The sequence below is a fragment of the Antechinus flavipes genome, chromosome 1 (genome assembly GCF_016432865.1).
Source record: "Antechinus flavipes isolate AdamAnt ecotype Samford, QLD, Australia chromosome 1, AdamAnt_v2, whole genome shotgun sequence".
NCBI lineage: Eukaryota > Metazoa > Chordata > Mammalia > Dasyuromorphia > Dasyuridae > Antechinus > Antechinus flavipes.
In genome coordinates, this window is record NC_067398.1 from 295,851,971 (window position 1) to 295,873,096 (window position 21,126).

The 21,126-nt window shown below is 34.1% G+C and overlaps 1 protein-coding gene across 2 annotated transcripts in view; it reads left to right on the forward strand.

The window, feature by feature from the left end:
- SNX29 (sorting nexin 29) overlaps positions 1–21,126 on the forward strand; it is a 692,162-nt gene that overhangs the window by 211,383 nt on the left and 459,653 nt on the right. For both annotated transcript variants that reach the window (XM_051962973.1, XM_051962964.1), the window contains exon 14: positions 11,114–11,196. In XM_051962973.1, coding sequence (XP_051818933.1) covers positions 11,114–11,196 — 83 coding nt within the window. The remainder of the gene's footprint in view (positions 1–11,113; positions 11,197–21,126) is intronic.

A 21,126-nucleotide genomic window follows, 5' to 3' on the forward strand; every position in this document is an offset into this window, starting at 1 on the left:
CAACATGTCCCAAAATGAACTCATATTTTCTCTCCAAAACTTCCCCCTTTAAAAGCTTTCCTTTTAATTTCATCACCCATCTTCAAGAGAGATGTATGAGGTTGTTGGGGATAATTAACCCTTTTGGTGTGAGGGATTGCTGAGTCCTTTCCAGGCTGCGCTTCCACCTTTGTTGTCTACCCGTGGCTCCAAGAAATTGTAGCATTTGCAGAAGCCACACCCTGGTCTAACTCTTGGCAGTCTTCATACTTGTGGATGAGCTAAGGAGATGTCTGTCCCAAGCATGGGAAGACTTCTCTTGGCTGAATGGCAGATGATGACAATTGGTTCCAAAGGCTAGGAAGGCAGTCAGAGCAGGCTCTGTGAAGTGCTGAGAGCTTGGGTGAGATCTTGGAGACACTAAAATTATTTACTGTATCCCAGACCATCACTAGACTTTTGTCATTGGACTGTGATGAGGAAGAATCTGAGTCTCTGAAGAAAGTGAAGCTGATAACTGTGCCACTCTCATTTGCTTGAATCCAGTTCACATGGAAGTCAAGGTATTACCTATGTTATCATTGGTCTTCTTTGAAAAGTAAGGATGATCAATTTTATTGGTAAGAGAACTACTACCCTCTGGTTTCACAAACCCACAACCTCAGGGTTATCTTTTACTCTTCACTTACATTCACCTCACATGTCTGTGACTGACAACTATCTTTTGTATATATCCCCTTTACAACCTTTATAGGATCTCTCTTTTATATCCCTTTCTTTCAACTCACAAACTTTTCTTACCTTCAGAATCTGCCTCCCTTCCTTCTTTCCCTTTTTTTACCCTTTCCCTTTGTCTGCTTTTGTAGGACCATTATAGTCGAGCATTTTTACAACTTATTAATTTTTACTATTTCTTTGAATCATAAACTTGGTACCTGATGATCATTTCCTTTTTTTGGTTAAAATGTTTGGTTGTTGCTTATTCATGTATAGTGTCATGTTCTTGATCTAAGACACATGATGCCAAATTTATTTTTGTTGGGGAATGGGGCGGATGCTTTTGTAGCTATTTGTTGTGCTGTTGTGACACTTGTGCCTTTGCAGATATATTGAAAGAACCTCATTAGTTTTGTTTCAAGTAATTATTCTTGCAGAGCAGTATTGTCTTTGATATTAGTTGTTTATCCTGACACTGGGGCAGTAATAATTACCTCAACTTAGAAACTTTAATTATTGAAGTAATTTGCAAAGATTTCACAGGCATTTGCAATTTACTTGATGTTTTGTTTTGTCTTCCTGCTGTTTTAAAGCTATCAACAATAGTTATTCAAGATATATATTTATGTAAGATTCATCTGATAGGTCAAGGTTAATTAATATGCATTTGTCCCCAGTGCAATTTTTCTTTTGTGAAAGAGTATTGGTATTTGTTACTGTTACTTTAATTTTTTTAATGGTCTCTGATCATATGAAATATGCTTTGCCCTTTTCAGGTGGTTAGAGAGGTTCATATACTTTGTGATCTTTATTCTCTAATTATTTTTTGGATAATGTATGAAAAGTACTATATAAATATGAGTGAAGATTTTTACTGCCATTAGTATTCATAAATGGCTATGATGTTAATGAGGTTTAGATTTAGGGATCCAAAATGAAATTAGGGTTTCTGGTGGTCAGGGAGTTAAATGATAAAGTTTAGTGGCAGGTTCGAGGTTCAGGGAACCAAATGGAGAGGTTTGGCTTCCCTGTAACCCCTTGGGATTTGGCGCAAAGATAGGGAGTTTTGGGGACCCCGTTCTGGCAGTGCAGAAGTTCTCTGTAAAAGAATTTACAGACCCGAAAACCTAGATTGATAAAAAGGTTTATTATGGGTATTGGAAGTAAGGTTAGAAATCCTGACAGAGAGGCATAAAGTCTGATTAGGGAAATAGGTGAAGGTAAAGAGAGGATGGCACTGGAAAGAGTATTCCAGTGGACAGGGGCCCTTAGCATGCCAAGCATGGAACTTTGCATGTTTGGAACCTTTGTCAAGAGAGGGTTTTAGTTTGGCTATTTTTATAATGAGACAGATTTAGCTGAAGGGGGCCCGTGGGTGGAGTCCCAAGTTGGCTCCTCCCCGGGTTTCAGCTTGAGCTAGAATTTGAATTGAATTCAATGAGTTTCCAGAGTGATCCGACCCCACCCAGACAACAAAGGTGAAACTGTCCATTGGGGCAGGGTCCCTTATTGAGGTAGAGTTGAAGAAGATTTTCTCCTTTAAGGATTTTCAGAGTTTAGGGGTGCCCTCTTCAATGTCATCTGCAGTATGTAACATTTTTTGACAACAGTCTTTGTGTAATACTTTTCCTCATCTATATTAACAGTAAGTAACTGGAGGATAATTAGAATTTACTTTAAGACATAAGTTCTTTAATGGCAGTGAGTGTCTTTTTGCTTATATTTTTATACCCAGGGCTTAGCACAGTGCCAGGTACATAATAAGCTCTTAATAAAATGTTTGTTGATTGAGAGTAAAGAATATATCGTTTTGAAAAATTCCCATCAATGTTTGTGGTGTTATATTTAGAGCAGATACTTCATGATTTTTTTTTGTTTTTGTTTTTGTTTTTGATGATGATGTAACTATACTGCAAGCAAAGAATAAGATTTGCTGGTTGTCAAATCCAGTAGTTATTTTAGTATGCTGGATGAAATGAAAACTAAATATAATTATAAAATTCTTTTGATGCATCTGTTTTACATCATTTGAACTCTGACACATTTAATAGAAAGAAGAAAATAATCTTCATGGAATATGTCTAAAGCATACAAATATATTAACTTAAAAAATGCCCTGTTATAAATTCTTCATAATCAAGAATGATATGAAGAATGGAATATTCCTTAATCACTTATTCTGGCATATAGAATATTATCACATATACCACATATTGATTTATAGTTTTCAAATAATTAAAATTAATAAAAAGCAAATTTAATATGAAATATTCTTTGAGAAATTTTTACCTGTCTTCCCTTTGGTAATTTAAAAACATATTAGGATATTTCAGGTCTTCAGGTTCATCATTATGCATACCAGTCACTGCTCTTGATATATGTGGACATACTATGTAATGGAGATCCCTATGTAAAAGAACAGAATCTTGGTGAGAATTTATTTATTTAGTTTTATTACCTTATACTTCAGATTTCACTCTGAGTATTAGTTTAAAAAAAGTCCCTACACTTCTCCATCAATGTCACATTCAATTCTGATACTTATGTTTACACTAACATTTTCCTAATCATTTCTCTTAAAAGGAAAAGAATTTTGGAAGATAAATCTGTTCTATCAGAAGCTTATTTTGTTATCATTATTTTCTGCATAAAAATGGGAAAGCAAAAAGATGCTTTAGAAGGAAACCAAAAATAATGGAGCCATCTGGTTACAGATTATTCTTAGTAGTCAGATAATTTTCTTTTATTTTAAGTTTAAAAACATATAATAGACCTTTTTTTTTTTTTTTTTTTTTTTTTTTTATCCCCTATATCAGGTTATATCGTTCTTTATATTTGAAGATGTTACTGTTGAATCTTCTTCTCCAGCACTAGTAATAGACTTGTGGTTATTTATCTATCACTTTCTCTGTTTTACCTGTGACCAGTCATACATATTTATGAGGCAGTTGGTTGTAGACTGGGATATGGTCTGTGTCTATGTTGCAAAGCAAAGCTATCTTGCCAACAGGAGATTTGATCTTGTTTTTGCTCATGTGTAAAAAATAATTTTTTTTCAAGGTGATATTTCTAGGGCCATCATTTTTCCACCTCAGATCATTAGGCTTTATTTTGTATTTTTATGATCTTGTGTGTTTGAAAGTATGTGGCATGTAACATTTTATGATCAAAGTGTAGAAACAATATTTATCCTTGTGTATTTTAAAAGTAAGCCATTGTGCATGAGAACATAAGATCCTTATGGTAGGGACCATCTTTCTTTGTGCTTATTCTTGTCTACCCAGAGCTTAGCACATAGTAAACTTGTAATAAATAATTATATAATAATGCTATAAATTATATAAAAATAAGTAATTAAGAACTTTTTGACTGACAATAAGGAATGTTTTGTTTTTTTTTTTGAAAACTACCATCCTTGTTTATAGTGTTGAATGTGGAGCAGAGTTGATATAGTGCTGATTTTTTTGATAGTTTTAAAATCTATTTTTGAAAGGAATCCAGAATTTTATCCCCTTTCCTCATTTCCATATAGAAAGCAAAAGAGAAAAAAAAATGACATGCTGTCAATTGTAAGAATAAAACATGGAGACAAATGTACGTAAAGAATGCATTTTAATTATTTCACCTGCCTATGAGGATGTTTCCATAATTTTAGCTGTGATATATTGTATTCTGCAATTAGCAAGATGGAATCTATCATTCCAAAGTCTTCTGCCCCCAATTATAAAGATTCTTAACCTTCAGTCCATACATCCCAAAGCTTCTGTAGCTAGATTTCAAGGGGTCTTTGAACTTGAATGGGAAAAAATATTGCATCTTTATTTTCCCTAAACTGTGACTGAAATTTAGCATTTCTGTCAAATAATGTTGACAATACACATTATACACATTATTCTGAGAAGGGGTCTGTAAATATCATCCCATTTTCAAAATCTGTGACACAAAAAAGGTTAAGAACTTCTGCTCTGGTATTTCCTTATAGTTTCAATTATGCCTTACCATTCAGTTTTGCAGCATTCTATCTGGAATTAATTTATCTTTCTAATTCCAGTGAGGACACACAGCCATTTAAGTGGGCTTATTGTGCTCTAGCTGAGAGGTCTAGGTGCTTTTGGGGTATGTGTGTGTGTGTGTGTGTGTATAAATAATGCATTCTGGTGGTTTTTGACGCCTTATCAGGAGTTCATGAGGTCAAAATTATTTTAAAGATTACACTAAGACAATATTTGCTTATTAAAATAATTACTTCTCAGAGCAGCTAGGTTCTGCAGTAGATAGAGCACCAACCCTGAAGGCATGAGTACTTGAGTTTAAATCTTGTTTCAGATATTTAACACTTCCTAGCTGTGTGACCCTGGGCAAGTCACTTAACCCCAATTGCCTCAGCATAAAAAAACAAAATAAAGATACTTCTCTTATTTTCCAACTACAAGTCTATGTGAGATTAATATTGTATTTTGTAATAGACTGAATGCTGAAACCAAAATGAGAATCTGGTCTTCTATTAAGCTATACATCAAAGAAATATGCAAATGTATAACATTCTTTTCTTACTAAATTCTTTTATGTTGGAAAATATTTTTAATAATGTTGTTTATATTAACATGACATGGGTTTCCTATTATTTTAAGTGAATTAATACACTTAAATGATCAATTTTAATTTATATTTTGGCTAATATGAGTAGTTACAATCCATATAAACAAAAGCTTTTTGGGATGCTCAGTAATTTTTAAGAGTACAAAGGGATCCTGATACTAAAAAGTTTAAAAATTCAATATAATAAACATTTTTAACTGCTTACTATGTCAGGTACCACTAAATATAGGGAATAGAAAGAAGAAAAAGAAAGACAGTTTCTGCCCTTTTAGACCTTTCAATCTACAGGGGAAAGGTAGCAAACAAAAAGAAGCTGGAAAAGTGGGAGGAGTGGGACACACAAAGGGTACTTTGGGATCTTATTCTGTGGAGTTGAAATCAAGCAGAGTTGCAGATGGGAAGTGGAGTAAGCCTAAGCTTCTTAAACTGTGGGTGGCAATACCATATAGGCCGTGTGTAGCTGAATATGGGGGTGGCAAAAAAAAAATTGTCAATAGTAAAAAGCATTATATTCTCCACCAAGATTTAATCCTTAATGTAAAAAACAAATATATTTATCTCATTAGCATGGGAATTTGCTTTCATCTTTAATAAATGGTAAAATTATATGCATATCAAATAATTATTTTAAAATAAGTTTCCATATGATTTATTATCAATAAATTTTTTTATTTGTTTTTCTATTTTACATATCTGTATACCTGGGATTATATAAAAATTTCTTGGGTGAATAAGTAGAAGAAATTTAAGGAGCCCTGAAGTAAGCTAAAAATTCAGTTTCTGTTTTGTAAAAAGAAACTTTGGGAAGTTTTTGGTGCTTCACAATCAAGTTCTTGAATTAAATGGGAAAGAAGACTAGATAGAGTATAGAATTTGAATTCATGAGGACCTTAGTTAAAGTGTCTCAAATACTTAATAGTCATGTAATTGGGGTTGAATTATTCTTCCAGATTTATATTTCCCATTTATAAAATCAGGATGATAATAGAACCTACTGATAAGTCTAGATTTAGGGAACCAAAATGAAATTAGGGTTCCTAGTGGTCAGGGAGTTAAATGATAAGGTCTAGTGGCAGGTTTATTATAGAGATTGAGAAGTAAGGTTAGAAATCCTGACAGAGAGGCATAAAGTCTGGTTAGGGAAATAGGTGAGGGTAAAGAGAGGGTAGCACTAGAAATAGAATATTTCAGAGGAAAAAGGCCCTTGGCATAGCAAGCGTGGCATAGCTGGCATGTTTGGAACCTCTGCAAAGAGAAGATTTTAGATGGGCTTTTTTATAATAGGAGCTTTGGCTACCAGCTGAAGGGAAATTATACAATCTGGGATTCAGCTTAAGCTGAATTTGAATAGAATTCAATAAGTTATAGGACTGAACGGCCCCCCCTTCTTCTTCTCCCCGCCCCTTCCCCCAGATAAAACAATGAAACTGTTTGTCCCTTGGGTGGGGGCCTTCACTGAAGCAGAGTTGATGGAGATTTTGTCCTTCAAGGATTTTTAAAGTTTCGGGGTCCTTTCTTCATTACCTCACAGAGTTATTGTATGGCTCAAATCAAATAACAAAGTGCTTAACTTAAATGCACAAAGTACTTAACTAAATGCAGAGAGTACTGTGCTAAGTACACATAAATTATAGGAAATAATAGAAATGTAAGACCGTGAGAACTTGCATTTTAGTAAAGGAAATAATAATTACAGAAATATAAGCTATTATTATTCAGTTTATTTCCTTTAAAACAAGAAGATATTTTAATTTCTCTGGCTATGTCATTCTTTTTTTCAGAAATCTTAAGTGATTCTAGCATTTTGCTCATTGAATAAAGTTCAGATTTCTTTTTCTGACATTCAAGGTTCTTCATAATTTGGTACTGTGTTCTTTATTCTTGTTTATTAAAAACAATCTCTTTAGAAGAGTTAAATAAAGAAAAAATACTAGGCATAGGATCTAACTTCCAAAAATAGTAAATATAGCATTTAAAATAACTAGATTTAAAATAAAGGATTATCTGATTAGGAATCCTGATTGATAGTATGAGTTAAAATTCCATAAGTGATCTCATTATAGTGTAAACTTATTATGAAATATTTTCCCCCAAATCTTAATTGTTCATTTACTCAAAGCAGTGTTGGATGTATAATTTCATATGCATCTGTACTTTCTTTGGAAGTTGTTATAATATTATTAGTCTCATGATATCAGATCAGAGAAAATCAGCACATGTTTTAATCCTTACTAACTGCTAACTAATTAGAGTTGATCTAATCTTACAAGAAGATGTTTTGGGCAGAACCTGAAACAAAGTACTAAGTAGAACTAATTAATACAAGGCTTGTGTTCACACCTTTACTCATTGGAGTTCAATGAGTTCACACCTCCCTTGAAGCTCTTTGGGCCAGAGAGCACTATGGGAGAAAACCCATAATCCCTCTCTCTGGTATCCCACAATTCCTCCCTCTTGGATAAAAGAAACAGACAGAGGCTCTCGGTCAGATTTCACCAGAATGACATGAAGAGTGGAGCTGGCTGGAGGCTGAAGAAAGCAGAGGCAGAGGCTGAAGGACCAGACCTTTGGATTTGGCGACATTCGGAGGGAGCTCTTGGAACCAAGCAGAGAGATAGGCCTCTAAGCTAGCCGGGCTATATTGGAGATAATAAAAGATCTGAACTTTTATCACCTGGCTGCGTTTTGAGAAGAAAAAGCTCACCACAAGCACATGTTCTAGAAAGAATATTGGGTTTATAGTCATTTCACGTGGATTTAAATTCTGTGTTGTCTTGCTCTCTGGGTAACTTGGGCATGCCACTTAACTTCTGTACCTTAAAAATGAGATAATTAGGCCAGATGATTTCTGATATCCTTTTTGGCTCTAAATCTCAGGATACTCTCCTCCATACATACTATAAACTCATCTGCTTATTTCTTCTCTCGCTTCTTACCTAAAACAGCCCAGCTTCTTTACTTTGAAATATGGACAGATATTCAGTAGGCAAAGTCCAACTTAAATTCAACCTCCTCCTTTAAGAAAAAACAAAAAACAAAAAAACAACTCCTGCTTTCATTAGTCAGGCTCCAACCTGCTTTGACTTCATATAATGTTTAGTACTGTTTTTTGTTTTGTTTTATTTCCTACTCAGTTGTATAAGTTCTGTACAAGGAGGGACAATCTCTTAAATACACTTTTTTTTACAAAATTGATCTTATTTTAGGTTTAGTAAAAGGCTATTCACACAATAGTAATTCAATGCATATTTTTAAAATGAATTGTATTCTTCCTCCCTGTGATATATAGTTTTATCCTCTATATTTACCTAATACTAAGATAATTAAAATTGCTTTACTGAACAAGTGAAATCTATGAACACTGAATAAGTACACCTTAAATAGTAGGCAGAATATTTCTTTAAGTCTTAGGAACTTATTAAAAATGATTATGGCCTTCCTGAGATATTTATTTCTTTTTTGTGTCTACTTTTGCCTTTTACATCGTTGCTATTCTGTTACATTGTGGGATGGTCTTCAGAAAAGTGAATTACTTGATTTTAACAGGTAATTGTTAATAAAGCTAAGATGAAAGAAGCAACCATTGGTGGTAGTTTAGCTGCCAACAAGTAAATGACTTGTTAGTTTCATTAAAGAGCAGCCCCAAGAATGATCCTGACTCCAAGTCAGGCTGTGACCTGAATTCTGAAGGAACACGTGAGCACAATTCTAATTTCCTAAACCCTTATGTCAGTGGGAAGTTGCCCCTACTATATCTTTTCCTATCAAGAGTTTGTCTTTCATATAATTTCCCTATTGAAATATGTAGTTAGGAGGCGAATAAACAATTCTAAGAATTGCTGAGATAGTTGGGTAAATTTGGAAAGGGCAACTTTGCTCCCAAAGCAGCCTATTTATATTAAGGTTTTTTTTTTCTCCCATCTCATTTTCAACCAGTTTAAATGACCTGCTCTTTTGTTGATTGGAAAATAAATGCTATCAGGCTTGTTTTTTGTCCAGGAGTTAATTGCTTATGAGGATTATGAAGGATCATAGATTTAGAGCCGAATACCTTTCTAAGCATGAGAATTGTATTTTGATATCATTCACTTACAGAATTTATGTATTACATTAATAAATGGCCAAAAAAGTTAACTTAGCAACCCTCCTACCCCCACTCCTGAAGTGATCAGTTCTATCTTCAGCTATTTTTTCAATGTAAACTTTTCTTTTGTCTTTACAAGTCTGAAACATCTTCATGTACTGGTTGATATTTTACCTATAGGTTCCCCATCGTTTTGTTTGGAATTATACTTTTATTAGAAATACTATTGCATTTTAAATGGATTCTTAAGATACTTTTAAAGAAAAAAAAGGAAGTGTCCTTAAAATACTTCAGTTTGGAATGGTAGATTGAGCTAAACAAACTTGCTGGAAGGGTGTCTGACCAATAAATGAGCTGAGCAACAGTTTGGGGATTTCAGCAAATATAAACAGATAACCTATCTATTCAGTCATGTGTATAATGTATTTCTATGTACTGATTTTGTTAAATTTTCATAATATAGGAATATATCTAAATTGTATTTTTCACTTTATCTTTTTCTTTAAAAAATATCTGTGACTTGAATACAAATTTAGAGCTTGGGAATGGAGAGAAAAAGTTTCGAAATAAGAAAAGAAAATAAAAGATTTTTTTGAGGCAGTGTTTTTTTCAACCTTTGTGGTTTTACATACTTTAGTTTTACATCATTTAGTTTGCTAATATTTCTTCCTATTATAGATACAGTAAATCAATATATCTCTAGAAAGCACCACTGAAGAATATAATTGATTTATTTAGTAAAGGAAAACGTGTTATTTGTAGTTTTCAGAGCTTTCATATTGAATTTAGAGTCTTGAGGAAAGGCTTAATCATATAGCACATGCCTCACAGTATTCTGAGACTCTAACGATAATGGCTATCACATGCTTTGTAAACTTTAAAGTGATACATAAAAGTCTTTGAGGGTCCTTTTGATAGAGAATCCATGATGTTATGACTATTATACTCCTTTCATATATGTAAAAGATCAGAGACAAAATAAAATAATTATATTGAGAATCTTCCTCAAATACCTGTGAACTTTATTGATGCAAGTGTTATTATTCCTCATTAAATAAATGAGGAAACTTAGGCTTAGAGAGGCCAGTTGGTTCAGTGGTTATGTATAAGGTTTTATATTAGGCTTTGAGGCCTAATACAGTGAGTTTTTTCCTGTCTTTACCAAAACAGTGGAAATCTAGGCTTATGACACCACTAGAGGGAGTTAAAACAGTAGACAATAGGAACTTAACAGATTTATCCAGGTAAAACCAAGCATAGCCCATGAAACAAAGCAGACCCTACTTATTCCTTAGATAAATACATGTTTCTCTTGTTTACTTTTTAATTAAATGATATAGACTAGTCACTTTACTTTTCGGAGTCTGTTTTCCCATATGTAAAATGGGATAATGAGGATTAAATGATAACATGAAAATGGTGTTAAAAACCTTAAAAATTCTAGAAGCCACATTATTCATTTATAAAATAAAACAACCTGACTGTAGAATTAATGTATTGAATTACTGTTTGCTAGAGTCACTTAACTTAATATTTGCCCTATTGTGAAAATATCTCTCGACTCATCTTTCTTCTGTTAACAAATTCATTTCTGCATTTTCCCATTGATAGTAATTTTTAAGACAGATTAGACATTGGTATTTATAGGAAGAACACCACATGTTTTTCTATAAATTATATAGGTTTTTCTGCTTCTAATTTGCTCATGTGTTGTTTATTTATTTATTTTTTTAGAGAAAATGAAGTGCTGAAAGTACAACTGAAGAAGTATGTAGGAGCTGTCCAGATGCTGAAAAGAGAAGGACAAACCACTGAAGGTGAGAAAAAAGAGGAGACAACCTGAACACACTTTGGGCAAATTAATTTCATGAAAACTGCTTTTAGAAATTTTTACAAGATGTTATCGATGTAATAAGACCATTGGATTGGTTAATGTTAGATGTGCTCTCCCTCATTGTTAATCTTGGGAAATTTACTTAATCCTATATGTTTCATGTTTCTGTCTTGTAAAATGTAGGCTTTTTACCTTATAAGGATATTTCTAGTTCTTAAATTCTATTAATCAGCGAGGGATATTTATTTTCTGAGATATTAACTAGTATGCCTACATTCTAACATAGCTCAAATCTGAAGAATTTAGAAATAAAAAATCCAGGAAAATTATGATGAAAAGGCAACTGATTATCAGTACTCATATTCCAAAACCAGAAAATAAGGTAGACACAAATCCAAACTCACGGAGAACAGAAAGAAAAATTTTTGACTTCTATCTTTGGGCCTAAGTTAACCATGATGATGTTTATTAGGTGTTTCTCAAAAAAATCATCAAGAAAGGGAGTCTTGACTTTGAGTTTATTATGAGTATTAAAAGTTATTATTTCTGTGGCACTTACCATATGCTAAACACTGCACAAACAGCTGATCCTTACAACAGGCATGCAAGGTAGATATTATTATCTCCATCTTCTAATTGAGGGAACAGAGGCAGTCAGAGGTTAAGTGATTTGTCTAGAATCATATGGGTAGTGAGTGTCTCAGGCCAAATTTGTACCCAAATCTTTCCATCTCCAGACCTACAACTCTTATCTGCTGAACTGCCTAGCTGCCATTGGAATCTAAGATAACTCAACATATTTTTTTCCTGGCAGAAATACTAAATGTATATATAAGAAATACGATTTTCTATAAAGAATGTTTTAACAAGTTAATTTGAGGTTATTTTATGAGACTATATTCTCCTAGTAACATTATGTGGATTTGCCACCTGATAGGTGGTTATGCTTTGTTACATAAACTCATTAAATTGTACAAAATCCAAATGAATTTTTACTTTGAAGGTTGAGTTTCTTTTAATTTAAATTTGATTCTAATTGGTCTGTAATGTTTATGTTTATGCAACATGATTTACTCAAGAACATTTTATAATAGTTGAAATTGACAATAAAATCAGTAGTTTAACTGACAGATAAAGTATAGCAAAAGATATTGACAATGAACAACCCTTGGTGTATAACAAAGGGTCAAGATGATGAGAAAAGAACGGCTTAGTGTAGGTGAGATGACGTAGGAGAGAATTAAAGAGTTCAAGGCATTGGAGGTCATAGTGCATATGAAGACAAAAGTTTTATAATGGAAAGCAAAGGAGGTGTGAAAAGCCAGAAGAATTTGATCAGGGGATTTTATAATTCTTGTAAATGGAGGTAATGGCAAAATCAAGGTATGACCATCTTTGTGTATGGCTGACGTTAAATGGAGGTACAGCTCATGGGAGATTTGTAGGTTGAGAAACTGAGTATTTGGGATATTTGAGGGAGAATCAGTATGTATGTTGAACTTCCTTAGTATGAGGGCAAGAAGTTGAAGAAGAAAGACAAAGTATGAGTCAGTTATAATGAGGAAGTAGAAGTGGCAAAGAGGTGAAAGTGTTGGGAGAGGGGGAATATCTGTAGACAGCTGTCCCAGAATTTTGATGGGGAAATAGATATGAATAACATGAACTTCAAAAGAAGAGAGGTTATTGAATGAAGTCCAAATGGAGAACCTGGAAACATAAATGGGGAAGAAATAGTATGTCAATTCTCTATCTTAGCCACTAAGCCAAGGACAATGAATTTGAGCACAACCATTATGAGAAAACTTGGCCAAATGACTTGGCCACAGGCTGAGTCATCAAGAGGGAAACATATAGGAGTGGAAAAGAAATTTAAGGTAAGGGAAATTTGTTTCCTATGGGAAAGGATAGATGAAGTTAGAAAATGGAAAGGCTGGGATAAAATAATTGAGGGGATTGGCAATGAATAAGTCATGTGATAGGGGAAGTACTACAACTTGCCCAAGGACAACCAAGCAGCCCACATAGACTCAGATTCAAACTTGGGTCAAATTGCTCCAAATTCAGAACTCTTTCTATTATTAAAATTGATCTAATCTTTAACCTTTCAAATTCAAAGTAAGTTTTCATGATTGGACACAGGCAGAGAGAGCCTTCCAGGTATGACTATTGTTGTTGTATTGTTTTTAGTTTGTCTGACTCTTTCTAACCTCATTTGGAGTTTCTTGGGAAAGAGATACTGCAGTGTTTTGCCATTTGCTTCTCCAGCTCATTTTATAAATGAGGAAACTGAGGTAGACAGGATTAAGTGACATACCCATGGTCACATTGCCTTTATGTGTCTGTTACTAGATTTGAATTCAGAAGGATGTCTTCCTGACTCAAGGCCTGACACTCTATACATTGGGTCTCCTAACTTGTAATATGATTGCAGTGCAAAGGCACAGATTAGAAAGTTGGTATATTGTGTTTGAGGATTATTAAGTTTGTGGGTATGAATGAGATATGAGATGACTTTAGAGGTGTAAATGGGGAATGGGTTATAAAGGCTTTTGAACTTCAAATAGAAGATTTTATATTTTATCCTGAAGGTATTAAATAAAGAGCTACTGGAGTTTACTGAATGGGAGAAATAAGGAATAGCATGATTAGACCTGTTTTAGGTCTAATTGCTTTGGTAATTAAGTCTGGGATGGATTGGATTTTGGGACAAGTTGATAAACCAGGATGTCATTGCAATCATCCAGGCATTAGGGGATAGTGGCAGTGTCAAAAAAGAGAAAGAAGTTTCTGTTGTGAAGGTAGAATTGATAGATATTGACAACAGATGGAATATCAGTGTTTTTATTTGGCAGATTTAGCTTTTGAATTATGAGCCCTTTGCTTTTTCTATTGTACCATATTACTTTTTATGTTCAATTTGAGTTAACTTTGCATGAGACTCTAAATGAGCTAAGTATATTCTCTGTTAAGTCTTCATATGTACCCAGTGACATTTTAATCATTTATTCCAGGGGTTAACAGCAACATCTTGTGGAAGGGGTTTGTTCATGGAAGAATATTTCTATATCTGTTTGATCTAAAGAATCATCTGGATGGAAATAAAATCCTCCTTTTTTTTAGACTTTCCTGCTTGTTTAGTTGAACCTGGGAATTTATGTATGTCTTTGGTTCTGTACCAAATAATGTTACCAACACATACATGATTTTGGATAAATCTTCATAAGCTTAAATTTAGATTTATTTTATTTGATTTACTCTAAATATTTGTCCCATTGTCAACAAAACCTTTCTCTGTTACTCCTTCTTTCTAACCAGGCATGTTCAGTATTGTTTTTCATTCCTGGTGTCAAAAGTCCCTGTTCCACAGTGATTAATTTCAAAGTTATAAGCTCTCATTGGTGGATTTATTTAATTAATCTGCAGTATGCATAGGGACACTGGGGAGGAGAAATGGCCCATTGATAGAAGCAATCCTGGGAATCAGCAACAAACTAGAAAAGAAGGGGAAAATGGAATGATATAATGAATGAATCATCATTGGAAACAATTTTAAATGTTTAGATTGTAGTAGCTCCAAGAAACACAAAGAAAAAGATCCCAACTGTGTTGGGATCTGTGGTGTACTCTTCTTTTGTATAATATATGATGGTTCTCTCTGGGAGGCAGGTTTCTTGGGGAGGTTTTCTGGAGGCAGCCTTAGTTTCAGTTCCGTGTAATAATCACTTCAAATGCAGCCAGCTGATAAAATCCAAACGTTTATTTTCTCCTTCCAAGTCTTATCTCTTTCCTTGGACCTGGTTTAGCTTTTTTAGAGGCCTATCTCTCTGCTTGGTTCCAAGAACTCTTGCCGCTGAATCTCTAGTTCTCAATCTCAGTCTTGGTTCTGCTCCTCTGAATCCTTAGTCTTGTCCGACTGCAGTCTCTAGCTTGTCAGTCTTCTGAACTGATCCGAGAATTCTCGTTGCTAATCTTTTACCTCTAGCAGCTTCAACTCCAACTCTTGGCAATCTTCCGAACTGAACTGAATTCACTGACTTGACTCCTTTTTATGCTCTCTCAAAGGTTGACTCCTCCTCCGAGAGTGTGATTATGGGAGGTGTAAGTTCACAAAGTTACACCCATACCTGTGAACACTTGTGAATCCTCCAAACTTATGAACTAATGTGTGTGAGCTAATGTGTGAACTCTCAAAGGTGTTAACTTAAACACACAAACATTGCTTCTATCAATTCCATTGAGTTATTACCTTGTTTTGAGTTCTTGCCCATAACATTTATCCACTCTTGTGTCATTGCTAATCTGTTGCATGCTTGGTAATCAACCAGCTCTATATTTTCAAAGATCCCATCCATTTTCTTTAGAAATGATTTCTTTAAAATATAATGGTTCTCTCTGGGAGAAGGTTTCTTGGGGAGGTTTTCTGGAGGCAGCCTTACTTTCTGCTCAGAGTAATAATCACTCCAAACACAGCCAGCTGATAAAATCCAAATGTTTATTTTCTCCTTCCTTGGGTCCGGGTAGCTTTCTTAGAGGCCTCAGCTTTCCTTGGTTCCGAGAGCTTTCATTGCTAGTCTTTTGCCTCTAGCTCAACTCTGAATGTCTCCAGCCAGCACCAACGTGAAAGTTGGAATGAATCTGTCTTGCCTCCGAGAGAGGGCTTCTGGCTCTCAATCTCCCAGAGTACTCTGTGTCTGTCCCAGAGTGCCTCTTGGCCTGGGAGCTTCTTGCTTATATGAGCTCTCTAAAGATGTGAACACGGGGAGGGGGTGAAGGGAGGGAGGGGAAAAAAAAATCGGAACAGAAATGAGTGTCAATTAAAAAAATAAAATAAAATAAAGATGTGAACACAAGCAATTGTTTCTATCAGTTCCACTTAGTACCTTGTTTCAAGTTCTGGCCCATAATATCTCCTTGTAGGATCAGATCAATCACACTGAACCATGCTAAATTAGATAATTATTGTCTCTATCAATTCTAATGACTTAATGGTTTGTAAGGATTCTAACACCTAGGCTCTCAGGAACTAGGTCAGAACAAGTTATGAGGTCTGTAATATTGAGAAACAAGTGTTCTTAAAGCATTCATGATTTTTTTAAAAAGAAAAGCATATATAATTTTTTTTTTTGAGTAAGCTTCAGGTTTATATTTCTAAATTTCTGTTAAACAAAGGTAGGTGCATGACAGCACATAAATGTTAAGTTGAAGAATTAAGATTTGAATCTACAGCCTCTAACTTTAGATACAGAACTCCTTTCATTGTTTTAATGCTTCTTAAGTTTTTGAATGTCCAAAGGTTAAGTGACAGATTCTATACACAGAGGGGGAATCCTAGAATCCTTGCTCTTATAGTTCTATGAAGTCGGGGAAGCAATTCATTTCTGTGGTCTTGTAAAATGAGACATTTGGATTATATAATCTTAAATCCCCATCAAGTGCTAGCTACTTCTTATTACCTACATCATAGCTTAATAATAATGTAACATTTAGATACATTGTCTCATTTGAGTCTAGATATCTTAGATATTATAGATATTCTTATTCCCATTTTACAAATGAGGTTTCAGAGAGGATATGACTTGATACAGAGTATCAGAGGCAGGATATAGATCCAAGTTTTCTGAGATCCAATCCTTCACATTCTTAAGTCCAGCATTTTGTCCACCTAATGCTGCCTGAAAAACTGACAGAATGACATTGGTGATGGATATCAATTACTCAATTATTAAGTACCTTTTATATGTCAGACACTGTACTAGGCACTTGGGATTTAAAGAAATATCATATACATATATAAAACCATATACAAATAGGATGAAAAATAAAATCAAGGCAATTTGTTTTGGAATGGGGAAGGTACTAATTACCAGTTTTGTAGGATTAAAAAAGGTCTTGTGTTGAAAGTATTTCGGTACTGAACTTTGAAAGAAAATGGGGATTCTGAGAAGTGGAAGTAAGCCATACATTCCAGAGATGTTGTATTTACAAAAATAGAAATTGCCCAGATTAACAGAGTAGGAAATAAATTACTTAAATAACCCCATTTTAGAAAAAAAATTTTGAACAAGCCATCAGTGAACCTCCCTAAGAAAAAAATCTTCAGAGCTAGATGGATTTACAAGTGAATTCTTTCAAACATTTAAGGAACAATTAATTCTCATACTGTGTAAACTATTTGGAAAAATAGACAAAAAAAGAATCCTGCCAAATTCTTCCTATGACACAAATATGGTTCTGATACCTAAATCAGGAAGAATCAAAACAAAACAAAAAAAAATTACAGACCAACCTCCCTAATGAATGTTGATGAAAAAATTTAAATAAAATATTAGCAAAGAGATTACAACAACTTATCAGCAAGATAATGCACTTTGACCAAGTGAGATTTATACCAGGAATGCAGGGCTGATTCAATATCAAGAAAACTATTGGCATAAGTGACCATATCAATAACAAAACTAACAGAAATCATATAATAATCTCAATAGTTGCAAAAAAAAAAGGTTTTTTGATAAAATATAGCATCCATTATTACTAAAAACACTAGAGAGCATAGGAATAAATGGAGTTTTCCAATTTTAGATTAGCATTTAGATAAGCAGCATTTATCTAAACCATCAACAAGCATTTGTAATGGGGAGATGCTAGAAGCATTCCCAGTAAGATCATCAGCAAGCATTATATATAATGGGAACAAACTAGAAACATTTCAAATGGTTCAGGAGTAAAACAAGGATGCTCATTATCACCACTATTATTCAGTATTGTTGTAGATATGTTAGCTTTAGCAATAAGAAAAGAAAAAGGAATTAAATTAGACTAGGTAATGAGGAGATAATGAACATAGCAAGTGGTGATTTACATTCAGTCCCCATAATTCTGGCATTGGATGCACATAGTGTTTTCTATCCAAAGTTTGTTCGGATTGCTTTTGATCACTGAACTGCTGAGAAGAACCAAGTCCAGAGATTTGATCATCCCACAATCTTACTGTGCACACTGTGCACAGTGTATTTCTGGTTCTGCTTGTTTTGCTTCATATCAGATTGTATAAATCTTTCCAGACCTTTCTAAAATCAGCTTGTTAATCATTTTTTACAGAATAACAATATTCCATTACTTTCAAAAACCATACAAACTTCATTTTTTTTTTCTTGTTTTATTTTTCTTTTGTGGTTTTTCCCTTTTGTTCTGATTTTTCGGATTCATTCTCATTCATATGGAAAAGTGTAAAAAATAAATTTACCTGTGTAACCAAAAAATAATAAAAGTTCCTAGGTGAGCAAGATTAATATGACCTTAGAAAACTTCATGGAAGAGGGATAACAGAAGCTGAAATCTAGGATTTGGTTAATGACCAGAAAAATAGAAGCTATACCAGTGAGAGAAAAAGTATAACTTAAGTCAAAGAGGAAAAGTATGACTGAAGTTGGAAGGTGTGTTGGAAAACTGGGCCACTAATGCAATATTGGTGGAATTGTGTACTGATCCAGCCATTCTTGGAGAGCAGTTTGGAACTATACTGAAAGGACTACAAAACTATGCATATTTTTTGATCCACCAGTGTCTCTACTGTGTTTGTATCCCAAAGAAATCATAAAAGAGGGAAAAGGACCCACATGTGCAAAATTTTTTTGCAGCTGCTCTTTTTGTAGTGGCAAGAAATGATATAGGGATGTAATGAATGTAATATTCTATAAGAAATGATGAGCTGCCTGATTTCAGAAAAGCTTGGAAAGACTTACATGAACCAATGCTAAGTGAAGTGAATAGAAACAAGAAACTATTGTACACAGTAATAAGAAGATTATGTGATGATAAACTGTGATGGACTTGACTCTTTTCTGCAATGAGGTTATTCAAGGCAATTCTTATAGACTTTGGATAGAAAAATTCCATCTGCATCCAGAAAAAGAGAAGCATGGAGACTGAATAAGGATTGAAGCATATTATTTTTGCCTTTGTTAGTTTGTTTGATTTTTCTTTCTCATTTTTTTCTTTTGGTCTGATTTTTCTTGTACATGACAATTATGGGAAATATGTTTAAAAGGATGTACATGTTTAACCTATATCAGATTGTTGGCAGTCTTGGGAAGGGTAGAGGTAAAAGAGGGAAGGAGAAAAATTTGGAACATGGATTCTTACAGAAATGAATCTTGAAATCTGTCCTAAAGTTCCCTATTCCTGAAATGCTCTGCCCACTCACCTCCCTGCCTTTGTTTTTCTGGGTTCTTGTAATGGGCCAGAACTCTGGAGAAATATACTTAAGGCGAGGATTCTTAAAACAAGATGTTAATTCAGTGGAATTGATAAGACAATGGTTATCTAGTTTAGCATGGTGATTAATAGTTCTCTAGTTCAGTATGATTGATTTAATCTTACAGCAAATAATGGTTCCCTAGTGATATAATGATTCTAGTTCAGTATGATGAATTGATTTAATTATAATAGAGTATATAAACTGGGGACGAACTCAGCCACAGAAGAGAAGACTTGACCAGCCTCATGGTGGTTTCCTGCCTTCATCACTTCTCCACTAAGACCAAGGACTCAGGTTGGGCCCAACATCCTCTAGAGAGCTAGTCTGGACACTATATTTTAATCCACTCCAGTGTGGGGGCTCTAGAAATCAACAGTATGTTTTGTCACCCTAACTTGGGGCCTCTAGAAAGTAGCACATTATATTTGGATGTGCAGACTGCTGACTGGCTGGCTGACAGAGACTGGGAGACTGAAAGAGACAATAAAAACTTTGAACTTTATCCCTCACTATTCTCGTGATGATTATTCTGCTGAAACCAAAGCTGGTCCCGAGACCTCCAGAAAGCTAACCAGAACATTACAGGTTACTTTACCCAGCCCTAATACTTCCTTTTGCAGGCACTCTTTCCTATCCTAGCTGCCAAAGTGTTTCCCTTTCAAATTGTTTTCATGTACTCTGTATATATCTTGTATGTACCTAGCTATTTATATTTTGTTTCTTCCAGTAAAATCTATGCTCCTAGAGACCAGAGATTTTGAGGGCTTTTTTTTTTTTTTTTTAAATCTTTAAAATGTAAGTGCTTGGCACAATGCTCTTACACATAGTAATGAGGAGAAACATTTAATTAGCTTTATTCTCTTTTAATACTATGAAAATACTCAATGTGTGTCTCTGAATTCATTTTTGTTAGACAGTTTTACTTGTGTTGAAAGTTGATAATAATTTGAGATTAAAAAGTATAGAAAAACCACTTGAGTAGTGATCTTTTACACAGGCATTGAATATAAATAAAAGATAAGCTTTATGTAGTTGGGAGTGTTGTATTACTTTGGGGAATTTGTGGTTAATATGTGGTTGTTTCAAGACTACAGCCACCAAGAGTATAAGATACATTAATACACTCATTATCTGATTATCACTCCATTCTTTGGGTTTATTTCATCTTTTCTCCTTCCATGCTATATCTATGGTATATTTTAGCTCTACTGGGATAACTTCTATGTGCCCTAAATGTATCTTGTATTTTTTTTGTTTCTGTCTTTACTTAAATCAATCCTTGTGACTGCAAATGCTTTTGTCCATAATAGTATTTCATTTACATATGTGTTTTTCTTATTTTAAAGAAACTTATTTCATGAAATCCAGAAGTCTAGTGAGCAGCTAGATAGAGCAGTAGATAGAGTTCTGGGCCTACAGTCAGGAAGATTGATGTTCCCGAGTCCCCAGGCACTTCCTAGCTGTTACTTTGGACAAGTCACTTAGTCCTGTTTGCCTCACTTTCTTTATCTCTAAGATGAATTTCAGTGAGAAAATTGTTTTGTTCCAGATTTTAAAATTGGTTTATACCTGCTGTAATTCTACTTTTTCCCCTCTGCCTTAAAGCTGAATTCTATAGTATGTTTTGTCTTTTAATGAGAATGTGAGCTTCTTGAG